General features: G+C 33.1%; 2 protein-coding genes and 1 long non-coding RNA gene across 4 annotated transcripts; 1 reads left to right on the forward strand and 2 right to left on the reverse strand.

The window, feature by feature from the left end:
* Window positions 1-8,550: 8,550 nt before the first annotated feature.
* LOC125872333 (uncharacterized) lies at window positions 8,551-9,488 on the forward strand. The gene is made up of 2 exons (XM_049553054.1): window positions 8,551-8,777; window positions 9,111-9,488. The coding sequence occupies exons 1-2, from the start codon at window positions 8,693-8,695 to the stop codon at window positions 9,248-9,250; spliced, it is 225 nt and encodes a 74-aa protein (XP_049409011.1). The 5' UTR covers window positions 8,551-8,692; the 3' UTR covers window positions 9,251-9,488.
* Window positions 9,489-9,562: 74 nt separating this feature from the next.
* On the reverse strand, window positions 9,563-11,400 carry LOC125872340 (uncharacterized). The gene is made up of 3 exons (XR_007447125.1): window positions 11,335-11,400; window positions 9,737-9,759; window positions 9,563-9,640 (listed from the first exon to the last, which is right to left on the reverse strand). It is a non-coding gene; the product is annotated as an uncharacterized LOC125872340 (long non-coding RNA).
* An 8,499-nt stretch (window positions 11,401-19,899) lies between these two features.
* LOC125872315 (uncharacterized) lies at window positions 19,900-22,597 on the reverse strand. Of its 2 annotated transcripts, none has more exons than XM_049553034.1 (2): window positions 22,305-22,597; window positions 19,900-21,731 (listed from the first exon to the last, which is right to left on the reverse strand). In XM_049553034.1, the coding sequence occupies exon 2, from the start codon at window positions 21,676-21,678 to the stop codon at window positions 20,416-20,418; it is 1,263 nt and encodes a 420-aa protein (XP_049408991.1). In that variant the 5' UTR covers window positions 21,679-21,731; window positions 22,305-22,597; the 3' UTR covers window positions 19,900-20,415. The 2 variants fall into 2 exon arrangements, with proteins under 2 accessions (XP_049408991.1, XP_049408990.1); XM_049553033.1 differs by having other exon boundaries at window positions 19,900-22,215.
* Window positions 22,598-22,948: the final 351 nt, after the last annotated feature.

A 22,948-nucleotide genomic window follows, 5' to 3' on the forward strand; every position in this document is an offset into this window, starting at 1 on the left:
TATTTGATTGGGTTTGGTTAGTTTGGTTTTAAATTTTGAAGAAAAAATGATACTGTTTGGTTTTGTTTTGATTTTACTAAAAAAATCGCAAAAATAACCAAACCGAACCAAGAAATTATATATATAAATTTTATAATTATTTATATATTATTCATAAATAAAATATAATATTTTGTTAAATTTTAATTAACTTAAGTCTTTAACTTTAGGGGAAACTAAGCAAAAATACTCCATACAAGCAAAATAATTATAAACATACTATTTTATATTCATACCCCACTAAATAAATACACTATACGTCCCCCAACTAATTTCGCTTAACTGATACTAAATTAGTATCATACATTGTATTAGTATCATTAAGACTGATAATTTTACTTAATTAATACTAAATCAATATATATATACTGAATTAGTATCAGTTAAGCGAAATTATCAACCTAAATAATATCATTACAGTATATGTCACTGATTTAGTATCAGTTAAGCGAAAATTATCAGTCTTAATGAATGTGGGGTATGGGCTGTAATTTTATTTTTTTTTTGGAGAGAATGAGTATTTCTTGAATTACTTTAGATTGTGGTATGCACATATAATTATTTTGAGTTTTATGGCCAATTTATGTAGTTTTTCCTTAACTTTACAATTTTCTCAAGTTCAACATTCAAATTTTAGCTCAACTATTACAACTCTAAATCCAAGTCCATCAAAATCCAGTACTGTAGTCTTTACCTACCCAACCTCACATAAGATAGTCACACTTTCTCTTAATTGAATCAATTTGTTCGTGTATAATAATAACTCTAGTATTGCTTAATTGCATCCACATTAACTTTCATGTGGATTTCCCATGTACTAGGTGTCAGTGTCTATCGACTTACGTATGTCCTCAAAAAATTTATTACTTTCAAATCGAAAAAACCAAAAAAAAAAAATGAACGAAATCGACAATAAACGAAACCAATGGTTCTTTTTTTCGTTTGATATGGTTTGATTTTAAAAATTTAAAAACAAACTAAATTGATTTGGTTTTGATTTTAATATACACAAACATGGAGAGTATAGATTAATGCATAAACGTGGTGTACGGCAAGTAACAAAAGATCAATTAATTCTAAAAGTGGTAGGACTAGAAAGATTGCTAAAGTATTGTAGTTATAACATCGGGAATCGGGATCAATATTCATCAATTAAAAAGTGTGTCCAAATTTTGGTTTCTCGCTATGAGAATGAGGAAAATACATCAAAAACAAATATCAATCGCGGTTAAGTAGGTGATAAACTTGATCAATTTGCAAAAAGATCAATTCACCTATTATAGGCCTAACAACATTATTGAATATATAGATTGACACACCAATAATTGTCTTCAATGATAACAAATCCAATCTTTCATAAAAGGATCAAACACATTGAGATTGATTGTCAATTCATTAGAGACAAAATTAAGAAAGGCACTATCAAGACAGTCTATGTGAATACAAAGGAACCAAAGAACTTACTAGCATTCAACATACACATCTACTTGCCAAGCTTGGTGTGTGCAATCAATGTTCTAGATCCTCCAGCTTGTGGGGAGGGGAGTATTGAAATGTTAGATTTGTACAAAATCAGTTAGTTGAAAATACAATTAGGCTATGCTGATTAGTCAGGTAGTTGAGCTGAATTGGTTAAACTGTAATTTAATTAGTCCAGCTGGCATGACTAGTTGTTAGGAAGTAGTTAGTCGGTTGGTGCAATGCTTCTTGTTCATGTATAAATAGAGCTTAGTTGAGCTGAATCAATCAGTTAGACAATTCCACAAAATGTCTTCTTCATGCTCTCCAATCATTTTTTGTGCTTAACAATCCTTGAATAGGATTAAAAATAATATTTTTTCATTTCATGGTCCTTGTTTGTACAATTACGAGCCTACCTTTGATGGTTAAGTGCTTTAATCAATTTTCCGATTTGGATTTATTTCAGACTTTTATTGGTGCAGCAAAAAACAAATCCAAAAACTATTGAGAAGTTTCATAACTGAAATTTTGGATTGTTTGGAGGCGATTTTAAGTTGATCAGGATTAAAAAATAAATGTATACTTCACGTATAATTAAGATACATTCAACTTTTTGAGTGTATCATAATGTATAATCAGTGCGTATATATAAGTTATATTTGCCTTTTTGAGTATATCATAGTATACCTTTAGTGTATACTTTTTATAACTTTTGATTATTTTTATATAAATAAATATATAACTATATTTACTGTAAACTAATTATTTTATTGTATATATTTAAAATAATTCTATATTTGGAATGCATCGGGTTAGTTTGGTCTCAACTATAAAATTCACTTTCCTCCCTATTGTCCACCATAGAAACCACTTTCATCTTTGCTCGAATATCTTTACTCTAATCTTATTGCTTTTATCAGCATCCTCATTTTTGCAACAACAGTTTAGTGTCATTTTCTTCCTTCTTTCCCACTGACAACATGACATGTAAACAATTTAGACTATTAATATTAGCTAGTGTCTGCACGTAGGGATGAACATGGTATGATATATACCGAATTATCATGCCATATTGAAATTTTTAATATCGTGACTTTGGTATTATGATATTTGGTATGATATGTGGTATACATTTTAATTTTTTTTATATTCGATATGGTATTTGATATTTAGAAATAACATACCAAAATATCGAATATCATACCGAAGTATAAGTTATATATATATATATATATATATAAAATACTAACAAATATGCAACCTAGTATTAATATAAACTAAATGTTTAGAAGTTGAAACTTTGACTACTCTATTTTGATTGAAATGTATTTGAATTGTAATTGATTAACAAAAGGAGTTGTTGTACTTTATTTTGCATATATATTTTTACATGTGTAATGTGTTAGTATGATACAATTGAGACTTTTTTTAATTGTCGAAGTTATAATACTCTATTATACGAGTAAATATTAGTCGAAGTTAAACAAAACATGGTTACCAATTTACCATACCGTATAATATACCAAACCAAACTTTAATATACCAAACCATACCGAATTAAATTGGCATGGTTATGATATAGTATTTTAAAAACCAAATATCGAAATTACGGTACCGAAAATTTCAAATACCGTACCATACTATATCATGCTCACCCCTAGGGGTGTCAAAAATGAACCCAAACATAGGTAACCCGCCCATAATTTTAAGGGTTGGGCTCAAGATAATTTGAATTGGGTTCAATCTCAACTCATTCAAGCCTAACCCATTTTAAGAGAATCCTCAATTGAGCCCAATTCAATCTTCAATTTCAACCCGTTTTAAAACTGTTTAGTAAGATATGTTCCTATATTAAAGGTATGAATTATTATCTATTTAACATCTTTTAGGATTTATCTATTCATTTGTTACTTTTAAAAAAATAATCTTGAGCTGAAATTTGAATTGTGATTATAAAAGTTAAATATCATTATGTTAAAATTATTGATATTAATCGGGTCAAATTGAGCGGGTCAAAACCCAACCCGTTTTTAGCCCATTTGAACCCAACTCATTTGAGTCCAAAGTAAACTTGGGTGAGTTAAGACCCAACTCAATTTTTATTTCAACCCATTTTAATATGGGAAAATTAGCAATTAAGTCATAATACCTAAAATAATTAGTCAAAATAACAACACTTTAAAATATTTATTTAAAATGGCAGAATGACAATATTTTTATAAAATAATATGTATTCAGATTTTAGTAGTTTAAATTAATTTAATTTATGGAAAGAGTCCTATATTAGACCAAATTATATATCAATAACCGTTTAAAGTGAAAAAAATAAATTAAACCAATACCATTAACCTTTTTTCATCACCATTCACGTTTCTTCCCCAACTTTCACATTTCTTCCCCACCTTTCACGTTTCAAGTTTATCTTTCTTCAAAGTGCTAAATTGTTGTTCATCAAGAAATTTTCTTTATTGTTAAACGAATTCTCTTTATTAATTCAAGCAGATTTCTCGGTTGGCAAGGTAATTTCCATTATCAATTTTGATTTTTTTTTATTTGATGTTTAAATCACTGATTCTATACATTACGGATTTTCAGTCAATTTTTTCCAATTTTTATGTGATTTTGTTTAAATATTCATCATATATTTATTAATTTCATTTTTTTTTTGTGATTTTCTTTTAATTTTTCAGATTTTGTAGATTCTAGAAATTCATATATATGTTTGTTTTGTTTGATATTTAATACATTTTAAAATTTGATAATATCAAAATTTGCTTTTAGAGCTTTAGATTACGGGGAAAGCATCTGATTGTCAACAATGACTGATTCAATCAAAATTACTAGCGGTATACCAAATAATATTTAAAATTTTGGGGAATTTCCCTCGTTTGATTTGTGTATTACCCAAGGGTTGCATTGTATTTCAATCTAAATTAGTATACCAACATGTTTGTATTTCCTTCTTAATTTGTATTCATCATAACTGTATGCTAACAATTTTGTATTTTATTGGGTATTCATTCTGTATTTCAATCTCAATTTATATGTGAACAAGTTTGTATTTCTCTTTTGTTTTGTATTCAACCTAATTGTATACCAACAAGTTTTGTATTTTATGTGCCTGCTTTACCTTTCAAAGTCACTTTGTATTTCAAATGAAGAGAGTATTTAATTTCTTTTGTATTCACAACTTTATATTCAATCTCACTTTGTATTTATAACTTTGTATTTTCATTTCATTTTTGTATTCATATATTGTTGCATTCAACATATAGTTCATGATCGATTAGTTACATTAACTTAATGGGATACAAATTATTGTATGCATTCAAATAGAAAAAACAGCTACTAAACTAAAAAAAAAAAAACAATTTCATTCGTTATACATCATAATTTGGATACAAAACATCCGAAAAAAGCTATAAATCCCAATGCATACAAAGATTTCACTGATTCAATCTGAAAAAAAAACAACACTCTTGTACTCGACATATACGAATATCTCATCCAAACAAACAAAAAAAATCGAAAAAATACCTAATTGTTTTTTATTGTTCACTAGATGCGACAAATTTATAGTTGTCAATTTTGAAAAATTTTGTTTAAAAAATATGTCGTATTCAACTTGAAGAAGTTTTGAAAGTTATCAGATGAATGAATCGGAAGACAAACTAAATTATTTTAATTTTTTTTTATGTTCTTAAGAAGAAAGCAAAAAAACGCTCGANAAATTATTGTATGCATTCAAATAGAAAAAACAGCTACTAAACTAAAAAAAAACAATTTCATTCGTTATACATCATAATTTGGATACAGAACATCCAAAAAAAGCTATAAATCCCAATGCATACAAAGATTTCACTAATTCAATCTGAAAAAAAACAACACTCTTGTACTCGACATATACGAATATCTCATCCAAACAAACAAAAAAAATCGAAAAAATACCTAATTGTTTTTTATTGTTCACTAGATGCGACAAATTTATAGTTGTCAATTTTGAAAAATTTTGTTTAAAAAATATGTCGTATTCAACTTGAAGAAGTTTTGAAAGTTATCAGATGAATGAATCGGAAGACAAACTAAATTATTTTAATTTTTTTTTATGTTCTTAAGAAGAAAGCAAAAAAACGCTCGACGGAAAGATGGCTATTTATGCTCTTTCCATGACGAAACTTTCCTCTTCCACCGCTTGTCCCTCATCACACAGGATGAACATCTGAACTTTTCAAAACGTAACTGATTTGTATTTAAAATCTTTTTTACCTCTTTTGATTTTTTTTGTTCCATGATTTTCTCTGTTCTGTTATTAATTATTTGTATTCTTTCAAACTAATCAAAATAAAATAAATACATAACTAATCCCTTAACAAACTAAAATAATGACATTTTTAATAAATAATGAAACTGTTGCTAAGGAGTCCCACTAAAAGCTAAAATATTGCTCTTTTGAAAAATATCCCTTTTAATATCTCCAATTTCAACCCATCCCGCCCATTTGACACCCCCTACTCACCCCTATCTGCCCGCCGCTGTTATATTACTGTGTAAATAATGTTTTCACTAAAATAACATGCCGGAAGGAAATCCAATGTAGAGTTAATATTTGTAATCATCTAGACAAAGCACAACTAGAATTACTTAAATATGATCATAACCTTCCTACAACATATTAAAATGAAGGAAAATAATAGATCAATTTAAGTTTATAATATTAATTTAGAAAAAATAAATAATAAATAACCAAACTACAAAAACAAAGAGATCTCAGACTTAGAGACACCCCCAAAATAAAAAGATTCAATCTTTTCAATTCACCTTTGATTACATCTATTTCAAATAGATTAAACTTTATGCATTCCAAGACTGATAAGGATTGGATACCAGAGATGGACAAATTCAGTTTTTTTTTCTACAAATTAAAGTCCGCCAATTAAATTGCTAATGAGTTAGAGAATAGACTTTTGTATAATTTACTTAAATCTCTTGTTAAGAGCTAATTACATTATTTCTCTACTTTTTTTCAAAATTACAAAAATTCCTTAAAATTTATGGATTTCGAATACATCCTTGGACTTCCGGATACATTAGATGACAGCCGGATACATAGATCCGAGAGGGGAGGGATGTCTCAGAGAGGGGATGGGACATCCAGATACAATACTAGACTTTCGAATACATCAACAAACATCCGGATACATAGGTAAGGGATGTATTCGAGAGGGGATAGAGATGTATCAGCGAGAGGAGAGATGTATCTGAGAAGGAATTTTTGAAAATTTTCAAAATGATATGAAATTTTAGAGATCATGGTAAAATAAGATGAGCATTTAGGTAATTTTTCCTAGATTGTAATGTTAAACAACATGGTTCATGATGGGTCGCTATTTCTTTTCAAGCAAACTGTCACGAACTTAGAGTATCTGGATGCATAATTTGACTGGCAAAGTGGTGGTACATGACACAACGCTCTAATTGGAATGAATTGTCACTCGCATACTATTGGGCTGAATTTTATAGTTGAGCTGATTAGCACGGCTTTGGACCAAACTAACTCCATCACGCTCGTCCAAATTATCATCGCCCTTGAATACAATATGTCTAAAATAAATTACATCTATTTTGATTTGCATGTTCCAAATACACCTATCTAGCGAAATAAATGTAGCATGAAAAATATCGTCATGTAATAAATGAAAATATTAATTATATGACTAAGTAATCCATTTGCGAAAATGGCATTATATGTCCCTATAGGTTAACCCAGGGGTATTTTGAGACCAAAAGGTCAACGAGGGATATTTTTATACCAATTCCAATACTTTAAAGATATCTTAGACCTTTCTCTATTAAATTATTATACTTTATATCTCACATCAATCAAACGATTACTAAATGCATAAACTAAAATCCGTCGAAAAAATTGATCAAAACGTGGAGTTAGACCCCATTGCCGACAGTACGGAAAAGTTGTAATAATAACAGAGCCTCAAAAGACTCCACGTATCCTTCAATACACAAAAATATCTCTCTCATTGGGACCTTCTTATCACTCCTTTCCTTTTCCATCTCTTGAATTAGGAATCTTGGTCTGATTAGCTGACCCAATCTCCAAACCTACTCACACCAAATATAACAAAATTAAATTGCCAATGCTATAAAAAAAAATTCCTAATATTTATTATTTCACTATATTTGGGGTAATAACGCATGTAAATAATGTTCTTTCAGAAAAAGGCTCACTAATAATGTTCTCTCGATTTGAGGTACAAAAATCTAAAGAGTCAAACCGTCCAAACCACACAATTTTTCTAATTATAATTATAATACAAAGGTGCCATTTTCTTCTCTCTTTCCCACTGAAAACATGACATGTGTTGTATCAAAGAAGTCAAAAGAAGAGCACTAGCAGAAAATACTCCCTCCATCCCAAAAAGATGGTCTCCGCGAAAATTAAACTAATTCAAATATATTTTTTTCGTTCATTTTTATTTGTTATGTTACATTTTTTAAAAGTCAATTTAATTAATTTCAATGTTAAATTAGATTACATTAATTTGATTTTAAACAAAAAATTTAGATATTAAAAAATTATATGAAAAATACTATAAATTACAATTTTTTTGCATATCAATATAATGAAAAAATACATCGTAGAATATTAATCAAAATTTTTATAGTTTGACTCTAAAAAAAGAAAGTCATGACAACTAAAAAGCATCTTCAATATTTTTTCAAAATAAAATTAAAATATTTAGAAACTATAACAATTCAAAATATTTCAAATAATTTGACGGTCCAAATAATAACTAAGACAATCCTGCGCAGCCACAACACAAGTGACTCGTGGCACTAAAATATCTCTTACACAAGCACTGTGAGTCTGTGACGGTCGCGTCGGTGAATATTTTTTGTTTCTTTAGTGAAAAAAATTAAATCTAAAGTGGGGTAAATTTTGTCTGCATACTTTACAGAGTTACTAGAATATTCAAACATATACATCCCTATGTTCCTATGTATATGTGTCAATTTCACTAATTCAACTGCTTTTGTGAAACCCCACATCAAGACTCAAGAGTGGAAGGAACACATCACTCCTTTATTAGTCTCTAGTCATTACATTCTTTATTGCAACAAAGAGCACTATAAACCCTTTAATTTTCAACCAAACATAGGAGTAGAGGGAGAGGAGATGGAGGATTTGTGGCAAAAAATGGTCTTTCCGGTTAGACGTGTTTGGGGTGCTGTTTCTGCTCGTGTCAAGCCTCGTAAAGATGGTTAGTCATAAAAAAACTTACTAGCATTCGGTGTTTTTCTTACTCTTGATTTAATGAACATATAGGAAGAAGCTACATATGGATGAATTAGTTTTTTTAAACTTCTACCCCTGTTTTTTCTACAATCTAACTTTTTAAAGACGTGTTTGTTTTAGACACGGTCACATAAATTGAGACAGAGGAATATAAGTTATCACTAAGCTAGGGTAGAAGAGAAACTTGTAATGCATAAATTTTGGCACTTAGGATGCAAAGAAATTGGACAGTCTTAAGAACAGAGTGAAAAACATAGAGATAGTAACTTTATGGATTACTTACTTTTGTTTACATCAGGTGCTGGATTATTGAAGCTTCAAGGCGATATACAGTCCTGTGGATATGAAGATGTACAGGTGATGTGGGAAATGCTTGGAGGGACGGAGTCAGAGTTGACATCTCGGCACATTAAGCGTAAAACGCCAACAGTTGTTTAGGAATTTTGTACGGTTCAACAGCATCCTCCTCTACAGATCACACCATTGAGAAACGGTATGCTGCACTGCAGAAATAAGAGTATCTGAAGAGTGAAGAGATGTATGTTACTTATATTTCTCAATCCCCTGGGTAGATATGGGGACTTTCATGACAACATTATCAGTTGTAAATATACCGTCCCCTGATGATGTATGAAAGTTCGGCACTAAATAAAGAAAAAGAACTATGAAGAGTTCATCTTTTTCTTACTTTCTTTGCTTAAGTCTGAGATACAGATACAAAAGAATACTAGAAGAATGAAACTCATTCCCGTTTTGGTGGCCATATAGACACAACTCTAATAAATTGGAGGCAATGCTATCCAAACAGGCCCATCCACAAGTTCACATCTGAAAAAAGAATCAAATTAATATTATTTCTTAGATGGACCATAAATAACAGAATTTTTAATGCGCAGCGCCAGGCACTGTTGTGCTGCAAATCACCACTGGAAGGTCGATTGTATATGCTATGGATTATGGAGTCCGAAATCAAAAGGGCAACAAATTTTTTCAGAAATTTCAAAAGGACAACTCAATTAATTATGAAATCAAAAGGATAATAATTTTTAACATCGTGTAAATTAGGTTTTCTAAAACGAGGCTGAAATTCCAATGAGCCTTGTAAGGCTCAAATTCCAATGAGCCTTGTAAGGCTCAGCCGCCAATGAGCCTTGCAGGTTGTTATTTAAAAAAAAAAATAATATATATATATATATATATATATATATTCGTTTTATTTTCTTGTTTGTTAAAAGTCTAATAATAATAATAATACATTGTTGTTGATATGATGCATAAAGATAATTTAGACCTTATTACTAGCAATTACTTTGTGGCTTTTCAAACGAACTAAACCCAATAGTTTAGACCTTATTTACTACTTAGTTGATATTTTTTTTTCTTCAACTTTTTTTATGTGAAATTATAATTTGATTTATTCATTTACAGAGTGATAAAATTCAGTCTTCTTTAGTCGTACTTTATTTTGGTGGAAATGCCCTATTGATGAATATGTTGAAAACATGAGAAAAACTATACTTAATATCAAGGTTAAAAAAAACAATATACTCTTTAAATAATTTATAGTAAACATGAATCATGCATATATGTTGGAGTTCGAAAACTTCAATTTTATATATATAATTTGTAAAAAATTGATAGAACATATAAGGGACATGATAGAAAATATAAAAGACAACACTTCTAGAGATTATCGTCTGTCTTGATGCGGTTGTTATTGTTGTTGTTTATGTCTACCAGTTCCACAGGTGGTGGGTACGTGTGGCCTTGTTGTTCTTTGAGGGTTGTTGATGTCCTGCCAAATTATATTTATTACTGAATTCTATTAATATTTTATAAATGTCAAAATTGAAAATTTGTCGATTATAACAACATATATATATATAAAATTGAAGTTTTCGAACTCCAACATATATGCATGGTTCATGTTTACTATAAATTATTTAAAAAGTATATTATTATTTTTTACCTTGATATGAAGTATAATTTTTCTCATGTTTTCAACATATTCATCAATAGGGCATTTCCACCAAAATAAAGTATGACTAAAGAAGGCTGAATTTTATCATTCTGCAAGTGAATAAACCAAATTATAATTTCACATAAAAAAAAGTTGAAGAAAAAAATATATCAACTAAGTAGTAAATAAGGTCTAAACTATTGGGCTTAGTTCGTTTGAAAAGCCACAAAGTAATGGCTAGCAATAAGGTCTAAACTATATTTATGCATCATATCAACAACTATGTATTATTATTATTATTAATATTAGACTTTTAACAAACAAGAAAATAAAACGAGAATGTTTTTTTTTTTTTTTAATAACAGCCTGCAAGGCTCATTGGCAGCTGAGCCTTACAAGGCTCATCAGAATTTGAGCCTTGTAAGGGTCATTGGAATTTGAGCCTCGTTTTAGAAAACCTGATTTACACGGCGTTAAAAATTGTTGTCCTTTTGATTTCATAATTAATTGAGTTGCCCTTTTGGAATTTTCGAAAAAAATTGTTGCCTTTTTGGTTTCGGACTCATGGATTATGGCTATCCCCTTTACTGATGTAACCAGCATAGTTGCAATAATTGCGTGTAACCTATCACTTGAAACAATTCTGCTATGTAAAAAGAAAAGGAAAACTGACGAAGAGCTCAATTTCCTGGTCTTTGTGAGCTTGGTGGACGCCAAAACCTGCATCGTTTATGGTGATAAACTGAATGCTACCATGTCCAATGTTCAAACCACAGAAAAAGAATAAAAGAGAAGAAATCTCATCACAATGCTCTCACACACCCCTCTGTAAAACGAATGCAAATCAAAAGATTCGGCATCTGTAGCATGCATTCGTCCACAAGCTTTGGTATCCACCAGAGGGCTGAAGGTGAATATATAGAAAACAAAAGGTTGATTCACAGAAAACATCAGAAGTCCAAATTCTATCTTTTTCCAGGATAATGAAGCTCAGGGTTAGCAACTACTTCCTCCGTTTCGAAAAGAATATCCTGATTTCCTTTTTAGTCTATTTCAAAAAGAATGACCTCTTTTCTTTTTTGGCAACACTTTAACTTCAACTTTCCACGTGGCATGTATAAGGCCACAAGATTAAAGACATTTGGTACATTTGACATAACTTTAATTTAGAACCACAAGATTAAAACGTCTTATTTCTTTTCTTAAACTCTGTTCCAAGTCAAACTAGACCATTCTTTTTGAAACGGAGGGAGTACAATATAATATTCAACTATTAAAACTTGATACTGAAGCTCCATCATTTAGTAATGTGATTGCAGAGTAATACCACGGGAAGTGTTAATGTAGTCTTCATTCTTTCACGTGCATTCTAAAATGATGGATATTTTGATGAACAGGACATTACTGTAATATTATCTAATCATTCAGTCATTTAAGAAAATCTAGCAATAAAGGTAGTAGTCGTAATAATCAAGGGCTCAGAAACAAGTAGGGAAACATAAATAGGACTAAGTGGATAAGTCGTGGCCAATAGAGATGGCCTGAAAGTATTGAAACAACTAAAATAAAGCTAGATCCCAGCTGATAATTAAGCATAGGCAATTACGGTACCTTTAGGACCAATAAATTTACTGCACTTTCTACATGCTCCAGAGCTGATAACTAAAAACGAGATGCTAAAGCAGCATTCAAGGGCACTAACCTGACAAGACGGATTGAGTTTTGGGAAGTCTTGGAAAACAGTTGTTCAAACTGCTTTTAGACAAGTCTTTAACTTAAAGGGGAAATATGTGTTTGGGTTACATAAGACCAATGTATTCTAAAACCTGGATATGGCCAAGCTTAGGGTTTTGGATATATTTGTGAGAACTGTTTTTCCAAGACCAAGCCATACCTGAAAAGTTTCCAAAATAAAAAAAGGAACCACATTAAGAGAAAAAAGCAGATAATCAAGGTAAACCATCACCTATGCTAATAAATTTCATGAGTTTCATACAAAACCCAGATACAGAAAAGCAAGAGACAGCAGTTTTGGGATACACTCCAGGAGACCATTTCAATATCATTCTTACCCCCTCCCTCGCCCTTCGCAATCTCTTAGCTACCGCTAACCAAGACACTGATAAAGCATATTTTATGATTCAGCATTACTGTTCATGAACATCATAAGAAATCCACATAAGATTCAGAAGGGTACTCTTCTTGCTACACTTTATCTCTATTTCTCTTCACCCATTTTATGCTACCATCCAACATAAGTACGTAACCCAAGCCACACTCAACTAAAAAGTTGATTCCTTTCAATTCAAATTGTTATTCTGATGGCAGTGCTCCTTAATCTGTCAAGAGGTAAATCAGACAAACATGCTAAATAAATCTATTAAAACGTTTAAGGTCCAAGTACAATCGAACAGGATATATTCACGGCTAATAGCTATAAGGTTAAGGCCTCCCAGCTACTATGCCCCAAGCAAATTCCAATCCACCTTAACCTGAAGATTTGCTAGTGTATGGGATAAGAGAGTAGTAGTCAAACCTTTTAAATACCAAACCAAGTAAGCAACTTGCAATTGCATAACTAGCTTGGACAAGAGCAAGATGAGAGAGCCAGCTTATGACAGTTGAAACTGGGCTGTTGATTTTTTTCAGTCTTTTAAACACATCAGCAGCACACTAATACAGAAGGCAACATAACATGGATCCCTAGCAAAAAGGGTCTGCTCACAGTGAGATCATGCTACAAAACTTTAACAAAAGCGGAGAACTTACCAAGTCCTTTGCCATGGAAACAGATCTGGAGATCCAAAGCTCCATTCAAGGTAGCTTGATTTAAATGGTTATGTGTAAAGAAGCTAGTCTCATTCGTGAGAATCTCCAAAAAGAAGCTCTGACCTATGTAGCAAGTGCTTTCTGTGTGAGAGACATTCAGAGTAATTATGCAATTGTGGAAGCCTAAGAATGATTGCATTGCAACAGATCATGCCAGGATCAACAAATGATCTACTGAAGTGCTGGCCAGAAAAGGCCCAAGGAAGAGGAAGCTACTATGGTGGAATACTATACCTGCATGTATTTCGTGGACAGTCTGGACAGGAAGAAATAAAAGATGTTTTGAAGATTCTGCGTGTATATTTTTGTTTCGCTTACAGTGTAGGATGGGACAATAAATGAGGCTGAAACAAATCTACAAACATTAGAATCCCTACAAGATTAGATGGGGCACATTTTTTGTTGTTTGTTCTTTTCCTACATTCAACAGTCCCCAATAGCACTTCCTTAGCATTGTTCTAATTTATAAAATTACTTTACCTTCTAAAAAAATGTTATATTAAAGTGATCATAGCATTTTAAATTGGAAATGCAAGACTGTGCAATGTTGGAACCAGTAGAAGGATGGTTTTACGAAAAGGCAAGGTTGTTGAAAAGCCCCTTTCCAGATTTTCTGTTGATGATCTATAGAAATGACCTCAGAGTGTCCGGAAGGAATTATCATGCTTAGAGACTGTTTAGATTGGCTTATTTTAGGTGTTTTTAAGCCAAAATAGCTTTTAAGCAGTTTTGTAGTGTTTGGATAAAATAAAGAAGTGCTTATAGTTATAAACACTTATTCTTAAGCCAAAGTATAACAAAAATAAGTCAAAGTCAAAAGGCAATCCAAACAGGCTCTTAATCCGAGAACTAGTTGTCTTTTTTCCATTTCCTCCATGTAGGAGGCAATGTGTAAATTGAAATACTATCAACAGATATGACCTCAGTGTGTCTGGAGGGAACTATCATGCTTAGTCAGACAACTATTGTCCCTGTGTTCTCCATGTACGATGCAAGGTGTAAATTGAAATACTATCAACAGATATGACCTGAGTGTGTCTGGAAAGAATTATCATGCTTAGTCAGACAACAAGTTGTCTCTCCATTTCCTCCATGTAGGATGCAAAGTGTAAATTGAAATACTAAACCCATAAAGAAGGAATCTAATTTGAGAAGTACATGAAAAGGAAGACAAACCTAGCCAGAATATTAAGCATCTCAAAAAAAAAATTAAAAAATGTAAAGAGGACTATTTTTTTTTTTTTTTGGGTATGTGTGCATAATGTTATTCAATGTGGAGAGCATGGGATGGTAGGTAATGTGATTAATTGGTAATAAAATTAATAGGCTAATGATGTCAGAGCCAAGTTTCTGTCATAGCTTTTAATTAGATTAGTTTTCTACATATTACATAACCAATATCTATGTACTAGCCCCATTGGACACTACATAGAGTCCAACACTTTCTTACTAATGTTGTCTCAAATGCAAACTTCTTCCTTTCCATGCTGCAGGAGTCCATTGAATCAATAAAAGGATTCAAGCAGGTAACCTAAAGAAAATTAAAGGAGAATCTTGAAGTACTTTGGTTGAACCCATACTTGGAGATACAAGCAAAAACTTATAAGTACTGGAGGACGCAAGTGATTCTGCACTTTCTCGCCCTCAAAGACAAGCAACCAACAAGAGATGTCTAGTAAGCTTGACACTTCTCTTTCCTAACTGCTTCCTTCCACAAGCCCACCTCACTCACAAAAAGAGACGTGTTCCCTTCAAAGGTTGGCTAGAGGGAAAAGATAACTAGGCATAATCCAATAATTATGAGCTTGAAACTGAACCAAAAAGAAAATGAAATTGAACAGACTTCAAGGTTGGTGAAGCCTCTACTACCAGGGAACGATTTTGTGCCATGTTGTGATGGCTACAAGCCTCAGAATGTCCTTTAGGAATACCCGTTACAATAGAGGGAACACTCACATTTAGAGGTGTCAAATGGGCGGGTTGGACTGAATTTGGGCAGTCAAATTGGGCTGAATTAATAAATGTGCAGGTTATTGACCCTCCCAAAAGCTACTTGGGCTGAAATGGGCTAAAATGCGGGTCATAACCCAACCCACCCAATTCTTACTTGGGTTTAATTGTTTTATTGGTTCTTTTATAGATTTTTAGTACCTAATAAAAAAAAAATCTTTATTATGACTATGTATAACATATAAAAAAATTTTAAAAAAGTCTTTTTAAAAATATTTTGACACGATTTCTCATGAGTCAATTTGGGTTGCATATGAACCCAATATTTAATGGGCTGAAATGGATTGGGCAGAAATGGGTTGGGCTAACAAATGGGTGGGTTGAACGGGTTGGGCAGGTTGGACGGATTGGGCTTGATTTTGACACCCCTACTCACATCCACCCGAAATAATCCTCTTAACTCTCCAAATTCTGCCCCAACCACCTGCAGAAACCAGTGCAAACACTAGATCAACTATTAAACAGAATATGCCAACATTAGTTCCTAAATTTTTTTGGTCTCAGTTACTACTTTGTTCCTGATCCTTAATAACCTAACTGGCGTCCTGTTTCACTGCCTGTAGCATGTCAAAAGAGGATCTTAGAAATCCAACTAGCACATCTCTTAAGAAATGATACAAGTTACTTCTGATAACTTAAAAACTTTATTTCAATATTCACTAGATCAAAAAGTTGTGGATCATATTTCCTGAAATACACAAACACACACACAAATAATATGTGATAATATTGCCCCCAAGGCCTAGCTCAAGTGGCAAAAGGTGGAGGATTTGTGGCTTAGGTCACAGGTTCAAGCCCCACACCATGCAAAGCGAAGCCCGGTATTTAAGTGGAGAAGGGTAGAGGGGCGGGCCCATTATCCACCGAGTTTAGAAGGCTGTGATTGGTCCAAAGGGCGGGTCATAGACGGATTTCTCGGTTATCAAAAAAAATAAAATAATAATAATATGTGATAATATATCTTAACAGGTCAATGGAAACAGTTTAGTTTACAATGTGTTAATCTGATGTTTAGGTGTAAAAGCCTACTTGTTATTCTAATTACCTTAGTGACAATACTTTTTTTTATAAGGTAAGATTTTATTGAAAAAGTACCAAGCTGGTACAAATGGAAACAGGATTCATACAAAGACCAAGCAGACAAGTTATTATTCTTTTCCTCCTACAATCACAGAAAATCCATGTATTGGTCCATATTAACTAACAGATTGCTATTACACCAGAAAATCGATAATGCAAGCATTTATTCTCGACTCCACAGCCATAAGGTCCAAAAGATGCAAATTGGAATGGTCTTCCAAATTTGCTTCAGTCTTCTGGGAACCCTTTGGAATTTCCAGCTTTCTAATAAACTTCTTACATCTCTGAGCATTACCCATAAGATGCCATGAAAGTTTAGAAATAGGTTCCAACATTGTCTAGAGAAACTGCAGTGAAGAAATAGATGATCTATTGATTCCAGGTCATCTTCACATAAGTAGCATCTGTTGCACAAAGAAAAACCCTCTTCTGCAGATAGTTTTGAGTTAAATATGCTCCACGGGTTGCAGTCCATCCCAAACAAACCACCTTCACTGGAGCTTTTCTTGTCCAAATCATTTTCCAAAGCCGAGTATTATCCCAATTACCTGACTGCTTCAACAGTGTAGTATAGCATCTATTAACTGAATTTTTTTTACCTTTATTGACTGTCCACATCAAAGAATCCACCTGACTCCAATCAAGCTGGACTGAGTTCAGTTGTTGAAGTATCTGACAAAAGTCCTCCAGTTCCCAGTCATTCAAATTCCTTCTAAATTGATCTGCCAACCTGAATCTGAATGAAATTCAGCAATAGTACCATTCTTATTAATGGAACAATTACAAGGGAATCTATTCTTCAGGCTTTCATCTCCCGCCCAAACATCTGTCCAGAAATTTATTTTGCACTCATTCTCAACCTTCAATTTAGCATATTTCATATACTCTTCCCAGAGCCTACAAATATCCTTCCAAAATTCACTTTTAGCATTTGATTGAAGCGGAGGAGAACTCCGCCTAACCTCTTTACTATATATATAGCATCAGCTTCTTCCAGATATTATTACCATCCATGTAGAATCTCCAAAGTCATTTGAATAACAAGCTCTTATGTACTTTTAAATTCCAGACACCCAATCCTTCACCTTTCTCATCTCCTAGTGATGATATTACACATGTTCCTACATTATCTTTAACTACTTTTCCATTTCTGTAAGCAGCACTCTATGAAGCTAATACAAGTATTAATATATTTTCACTTCCTTTACTTTACCTTGCTCAAAAAAAAAAAAAAAAAATTCACTTCCTTTGCTTAATAATAACACATGTTATAAATTGCTGATTTGTGATGGTTCATATATGCTTTTACTTTATTTGGGAATTTATTACTTGAATCGTATTTTATTTACATACTCGAACAAATAGAAATTGTGGGGTGCAAATTTCTTTTAAAAAGAAAAATGCTAATTATATAATTAAACTCCTGCAAACTGAAAAGGGAAATCTCATTTTATTCCTTCTTTTCTTTTTGAAGTAGTAAGCACTATTGATGTTAAAAAAAAAAAACAGCGCTAAGAAAGTGCTGATTACATCCAAACTAAAGGCAAACTAGCAAAAAAGAGCTAGTAACTAAAGGGAGGAGCACCCAGTCTATGATGTACAAAGGATTCTCCAAACTAAAGTGGAAATCTCTTTTTTATTCTTAATTTCCTCCTTGACAATTGGAGCAAAAGGTATTTACATCCCATAATTATACTTCCATGAAACTATTGAAGGACGGGAAAACTTGAAAAAATAAATCCTTAACTGGCAAATTCACAGACGAAAAAAGTGCAAACATGGTTGATCATTGGCAGGCAATGTAGTGAACTTACTGGTGTCAGGATTGTGTACAGCTTAGAAACATGTCTATCAATGTGGAAGGCCCGCCTGTATTTGGAAAAGAACATAAGAGATAACAGGTGAAAGATGCTACACATAAAGATCATGAACTAAGAAAAAGGAAACAAATGCTTACACACAAATGTATATATACTCTATATATAATGCATCCATGCATACCTCTGTGTGTGTGTCTGCATGAGCGTGTGTGTAAAGAAAGTAGTAATTATTTAGGTTTCCAGAAAAGTTATGCATATTAGTTCAATTCAGGAAGTCAAAGCAACGATATATAAAAGCAGTGAGAGGTAAAAATATAAACTTATTTCTGACCTTTGCACTTTCTGGTAGGTATAGTTGTTCTATAACCAGCATCAATTTCACAGCCCAGCAAGAGGGACTAATATCGTCTTTATTTCCAACCTTTTATTGCATTTTCACAACAAGTTATTTTGTTTGCTTGCCTATCAGTTTTTCTTTTTTACCCTCATTCGGTCAACCTACCACTGATACCTATGTTTTCCGTAGGATATAGTAAATTCTCCAATTGAGGATATGATTTGAACTTGTTGTCAAGACCAGCTCCCTGTTGAGATTCTCTGACTACACGAACCACATTGAATAAGGAGCAATGATACATCTTGAGAGTAAAATACATTGAGCCAAAACTTATAGATGTGATTAAAGAAAATACATAAGCTGAGACACGATAACAAAAGTAACAGCTAACGCTGTCAATCACACAACACTTCCAGTCACTGGTCAATTCTATAGCATGAAAAATCCTCAGTACTAAGTGAATTTAGTCTAATATAACTCCTGACAGACTGGAAACTTCCTAAATTTTAGTGAAAAAGAAGAAGAATACAATACAGCAATGTAACTCAAGAACTTGAACAGAAACACAATTTTTTTTAGGAAATGGACAAATATAGAATCTGCAATATGTTAAAGCCAGTACCTAAGTTATTACACAGTTACCAATTAGTAGTAAAATAGGCTTGCATCTAATTGAAGTATTCAATGAGCCTATTCCTTGTCACGGACTAGGACAAACATGGACAAAGCTGTCCTCAATCCTATTGATTATGCAAATATATTACAACTAATATGCTTCACATACAAAGAGGGACATTACATCAATCCCACAATTTATAAGCAAAATGAAAGATCAGATACTTGGTGCTTCTAGCAATCAAGAAGAACAAAGAAGTTAATGAAGTCAAACGGCAAGTCAAGTAAATTGAGAGTTATTCCAGCTTGCATGACCCTGTTGCGGAGGCTCAAACAATGAAGTTCTAGTTCTTTGGTGTAATAAGAAAGTAAAGAGGATAGGCACAAAAATCAGCCATAGGCATATGAATTTCAATTCCACAAAAAAAAAAATCTATAAGCTCAATTAAGCTACTGGAAAAATGTATTGTTAATGTTGAGGTTCCAATCAATTTTGATGTTGAAGATACATACACATTCAGCTAGTGCATCATTCAGTTTCACCTTTCAGCTGAAGTACTAGGCTAGACATTTATTCCTGCAAAACTGTTCTAAATTTGCTCATTGACCATAAATTACAGGAGAATGCAGATACCTAGAGAGAATTATGCTAATGATACAACAGTGCAACCAACAGGGGCATTCTTTTTTCAAGTCCCTTCCAGTGGTTGCTAACGAATGGGATGCCTCTGGCCAAAATTAAGGCCCTGCAGCAGGTCAAACAAAGATTCCTGGATCTTGTCCTTATCACCTTGAAAGAGACAAAGTTTGACCTCAACAGCTGTTTACTGGATCAAAAGGCCGTAAAGAAAACTGTAGCAGAGTGACTGCACAAAACTTGGAAAGAACTGTGCCCTCTGATCCAGTTGGGACTGGTAAAAGCTTGACCTGAAGACAGCAAAGTGCACATGTCTTATTCCTCAACTGCATGTGTTAGTTTCTCCAGCAGCAGTGGCCAGTCTTCACCAAGTTGCCGGGGGTTCAGCTCCATGGCAACCCTAAAATCTTGCAATGATACCAGGTTACCAGGAGCATGTTCGTGCACAGCTTCTGACAATCTACCACCATTCATCTGTAAATGATGACCTGGTCTGAGACCATTAACGAGCTTCATATAAGTCTGCTGCTTCTTGGTGTTGATGGTTGTAGGTTCATGCCCTGACCTTGCTCCCACAAATTGGAGACAAGATTTGATTAAACCTTTTAAGTAAGAATCCAAACCATTGTTCAACAGATTGGCACAATCCATGGCCACCCCATCAAGGCCCTGTTCTGCAGAAATCTGCTCCATTCGTTCCCTCAGAGTTACACTGTCCAACAAAGCACCAAAACTAGAAGAGCTAACACATCTACTACTTGCTGCTAAAGGTACTGATCTACGTGCTCCACCTACACTAACGGGGCAAAATGGAACCCCAAGGGGAGCTTGGAGTTGACTCCTAGCATGCAGATCTCTTCCATCATCTCTAGATTTGTCTGCTTTGTTCTGTAAAGATACTGAATTTTGCAGTGATCTTTTCATAACAGAAAATTTGGCAGTTTCATGATTGAATCCCTGCCTTTCATCATCTATTTGCTGTATGGTTCCTTGATGGTGATGCACCGCTCCCTTGAAATTAGGTGGATTCAAATCCCCATTTTCCTTAATAATTTCGAAATCACTTGATTCCATCGTAGTTGCTTGTTGAAAAGTAAAACTATTCTTCCCATTTGATCCAAGTACACTACGACGATCCCCAGCCTTACGATCACGATATCCTGTCCTGGCCTTCCGAGGAGATAATGGCAACACGGCACCATTGGACAAACCCGGTTGACCTGAAGCCTGGTTTGAGGAAACATGCACTCCATTTTGGTCATAAGCATCATCTAAGGGCTGTTTACTGCCAACCGCTACACCAGGCTTCACAATACCACCTTCATTAATTGGTGGAGGAACTTTTGCACTACAGGCATTTCTCAGAATAGAACGAATGAACTGATTATGCAACGGAATGTTTTCTCTCCCCAAGATCCTAAAACAAAGTTTATTGAACTCAGCCTTGCTTATCTTCAAGCTCAATAGCCTACTTAAGTAATGAAAGTACTGCTTTGAACCCTCAGGTCCAAGTTTCTTCACTATCTGAGCTTTCAATTCAGAAAGATTAATCCGGGAATGCTGGTGTGGCGGTTGCATCTCCGTCAATACATATATTCCACCAAAAACAAGCCAAAAACTCAACCTTCCCACTGCTCAAACAAACAGAAGACCAATGGTAAGAACCCAATTCACCACTAAACTAGGGTTTTGCCATAATTCCACAAATACATAACAGAAACAACATTAAATCCCAATCCCAGCATTGCCGTATCTAAACCCATCTCAAATCCTCTAACTTTTAACAGTTTAAGGATAGGAGGGGTTGAGTTCCAAATCAGAGATCCAAATTTTCAACCAACTCTCCCTCCGAAAATCCCAATCCTAAAACAAAAAAAATCAAAATTCCACGTTCAACAAACCTCAAACCCAATATCCAAAATCAAAACTTTAACACAGCGAAACCCTCCATTTCCATCAAAATACAAATATCCCCTGAAATTCGAAGTAAACCCTTAGCTTTATTCCCAATTCAATAAACTCCAATCCCCAATAACTCACCTAAAACAAACCCAAAATGCCACCTCCTGCTTAAATACCAAACTTGAAGTTACCCACTTCAACTTCAAATTTATTCTGCAGCAAATTGGGTTAAAAAAAAAAGATTCAGCTTACCCGGCTTGAAAAATTGAAGTTCTCAAACACAACGAAGTTAATTGGCTTACCTTATTTAGCTCCCTGAAACTGATTCAAAATTCAGATTCAGAAAAATACAAATGCTTCTCCCACTCTTATTTGTTCATTGAAACCCATACAGCTTCTTCTTCCATTGCTCCACAACATTGTTCCGCATTTTGATTTTCCCTTTTGCTCTGTTTATTGCAAAAATTAACCGTTTTGAATCAGAAATTGGAAGACCCAACTCCCTTCTTTATTTCTCTGATCGATATATACTCGCCTTCTTCCTTCTCTCTGAATCGGACTCTTTTTTTCGTTTTTTCTTTTCTGTCTGATTAATTTTTTTTCTTCTTTTTCTGCTATTTTTTTCTGAATTATATACTGAATAAAATTTATATATTTATTTGTTTTCGTTAATTGAGATAAAAATTTTACAGTAGCCACGCTCTCATTCTCTCTTGTTACAACACGCGACCGTTTATTGGGTGTTTAGTGACGCCTGAGCGTTTGTAATAATTATTGAGAGTGGGTGTGATATGTTTTGAAGGATGACTTTTGCATTTTAATTAATTTTTTGTTTAGTTTTTAAGTATTATGAGTACAATGTTGAGGAAAATATTGTGTTTAAACTAATTTTGAAAAATTATTTTGTAAGAACAAGTTTATATTGGAGGACTAATTAATTTTTTTC

Source organism: Solanum stenotomum, chromosome 8 (assembly GCF_019186545.1).
Source record: "Solanum stenotomum isolate F172 chromosome 8, ASM1918654v1, whole genome shotgun sequence".
Lineage (NCBI taxonomy): Eukaryota > Viridiplantae > Streptophyta > Magnoliopsida > Solanales > Solanaceae > Solanum > Solanum stenotomum.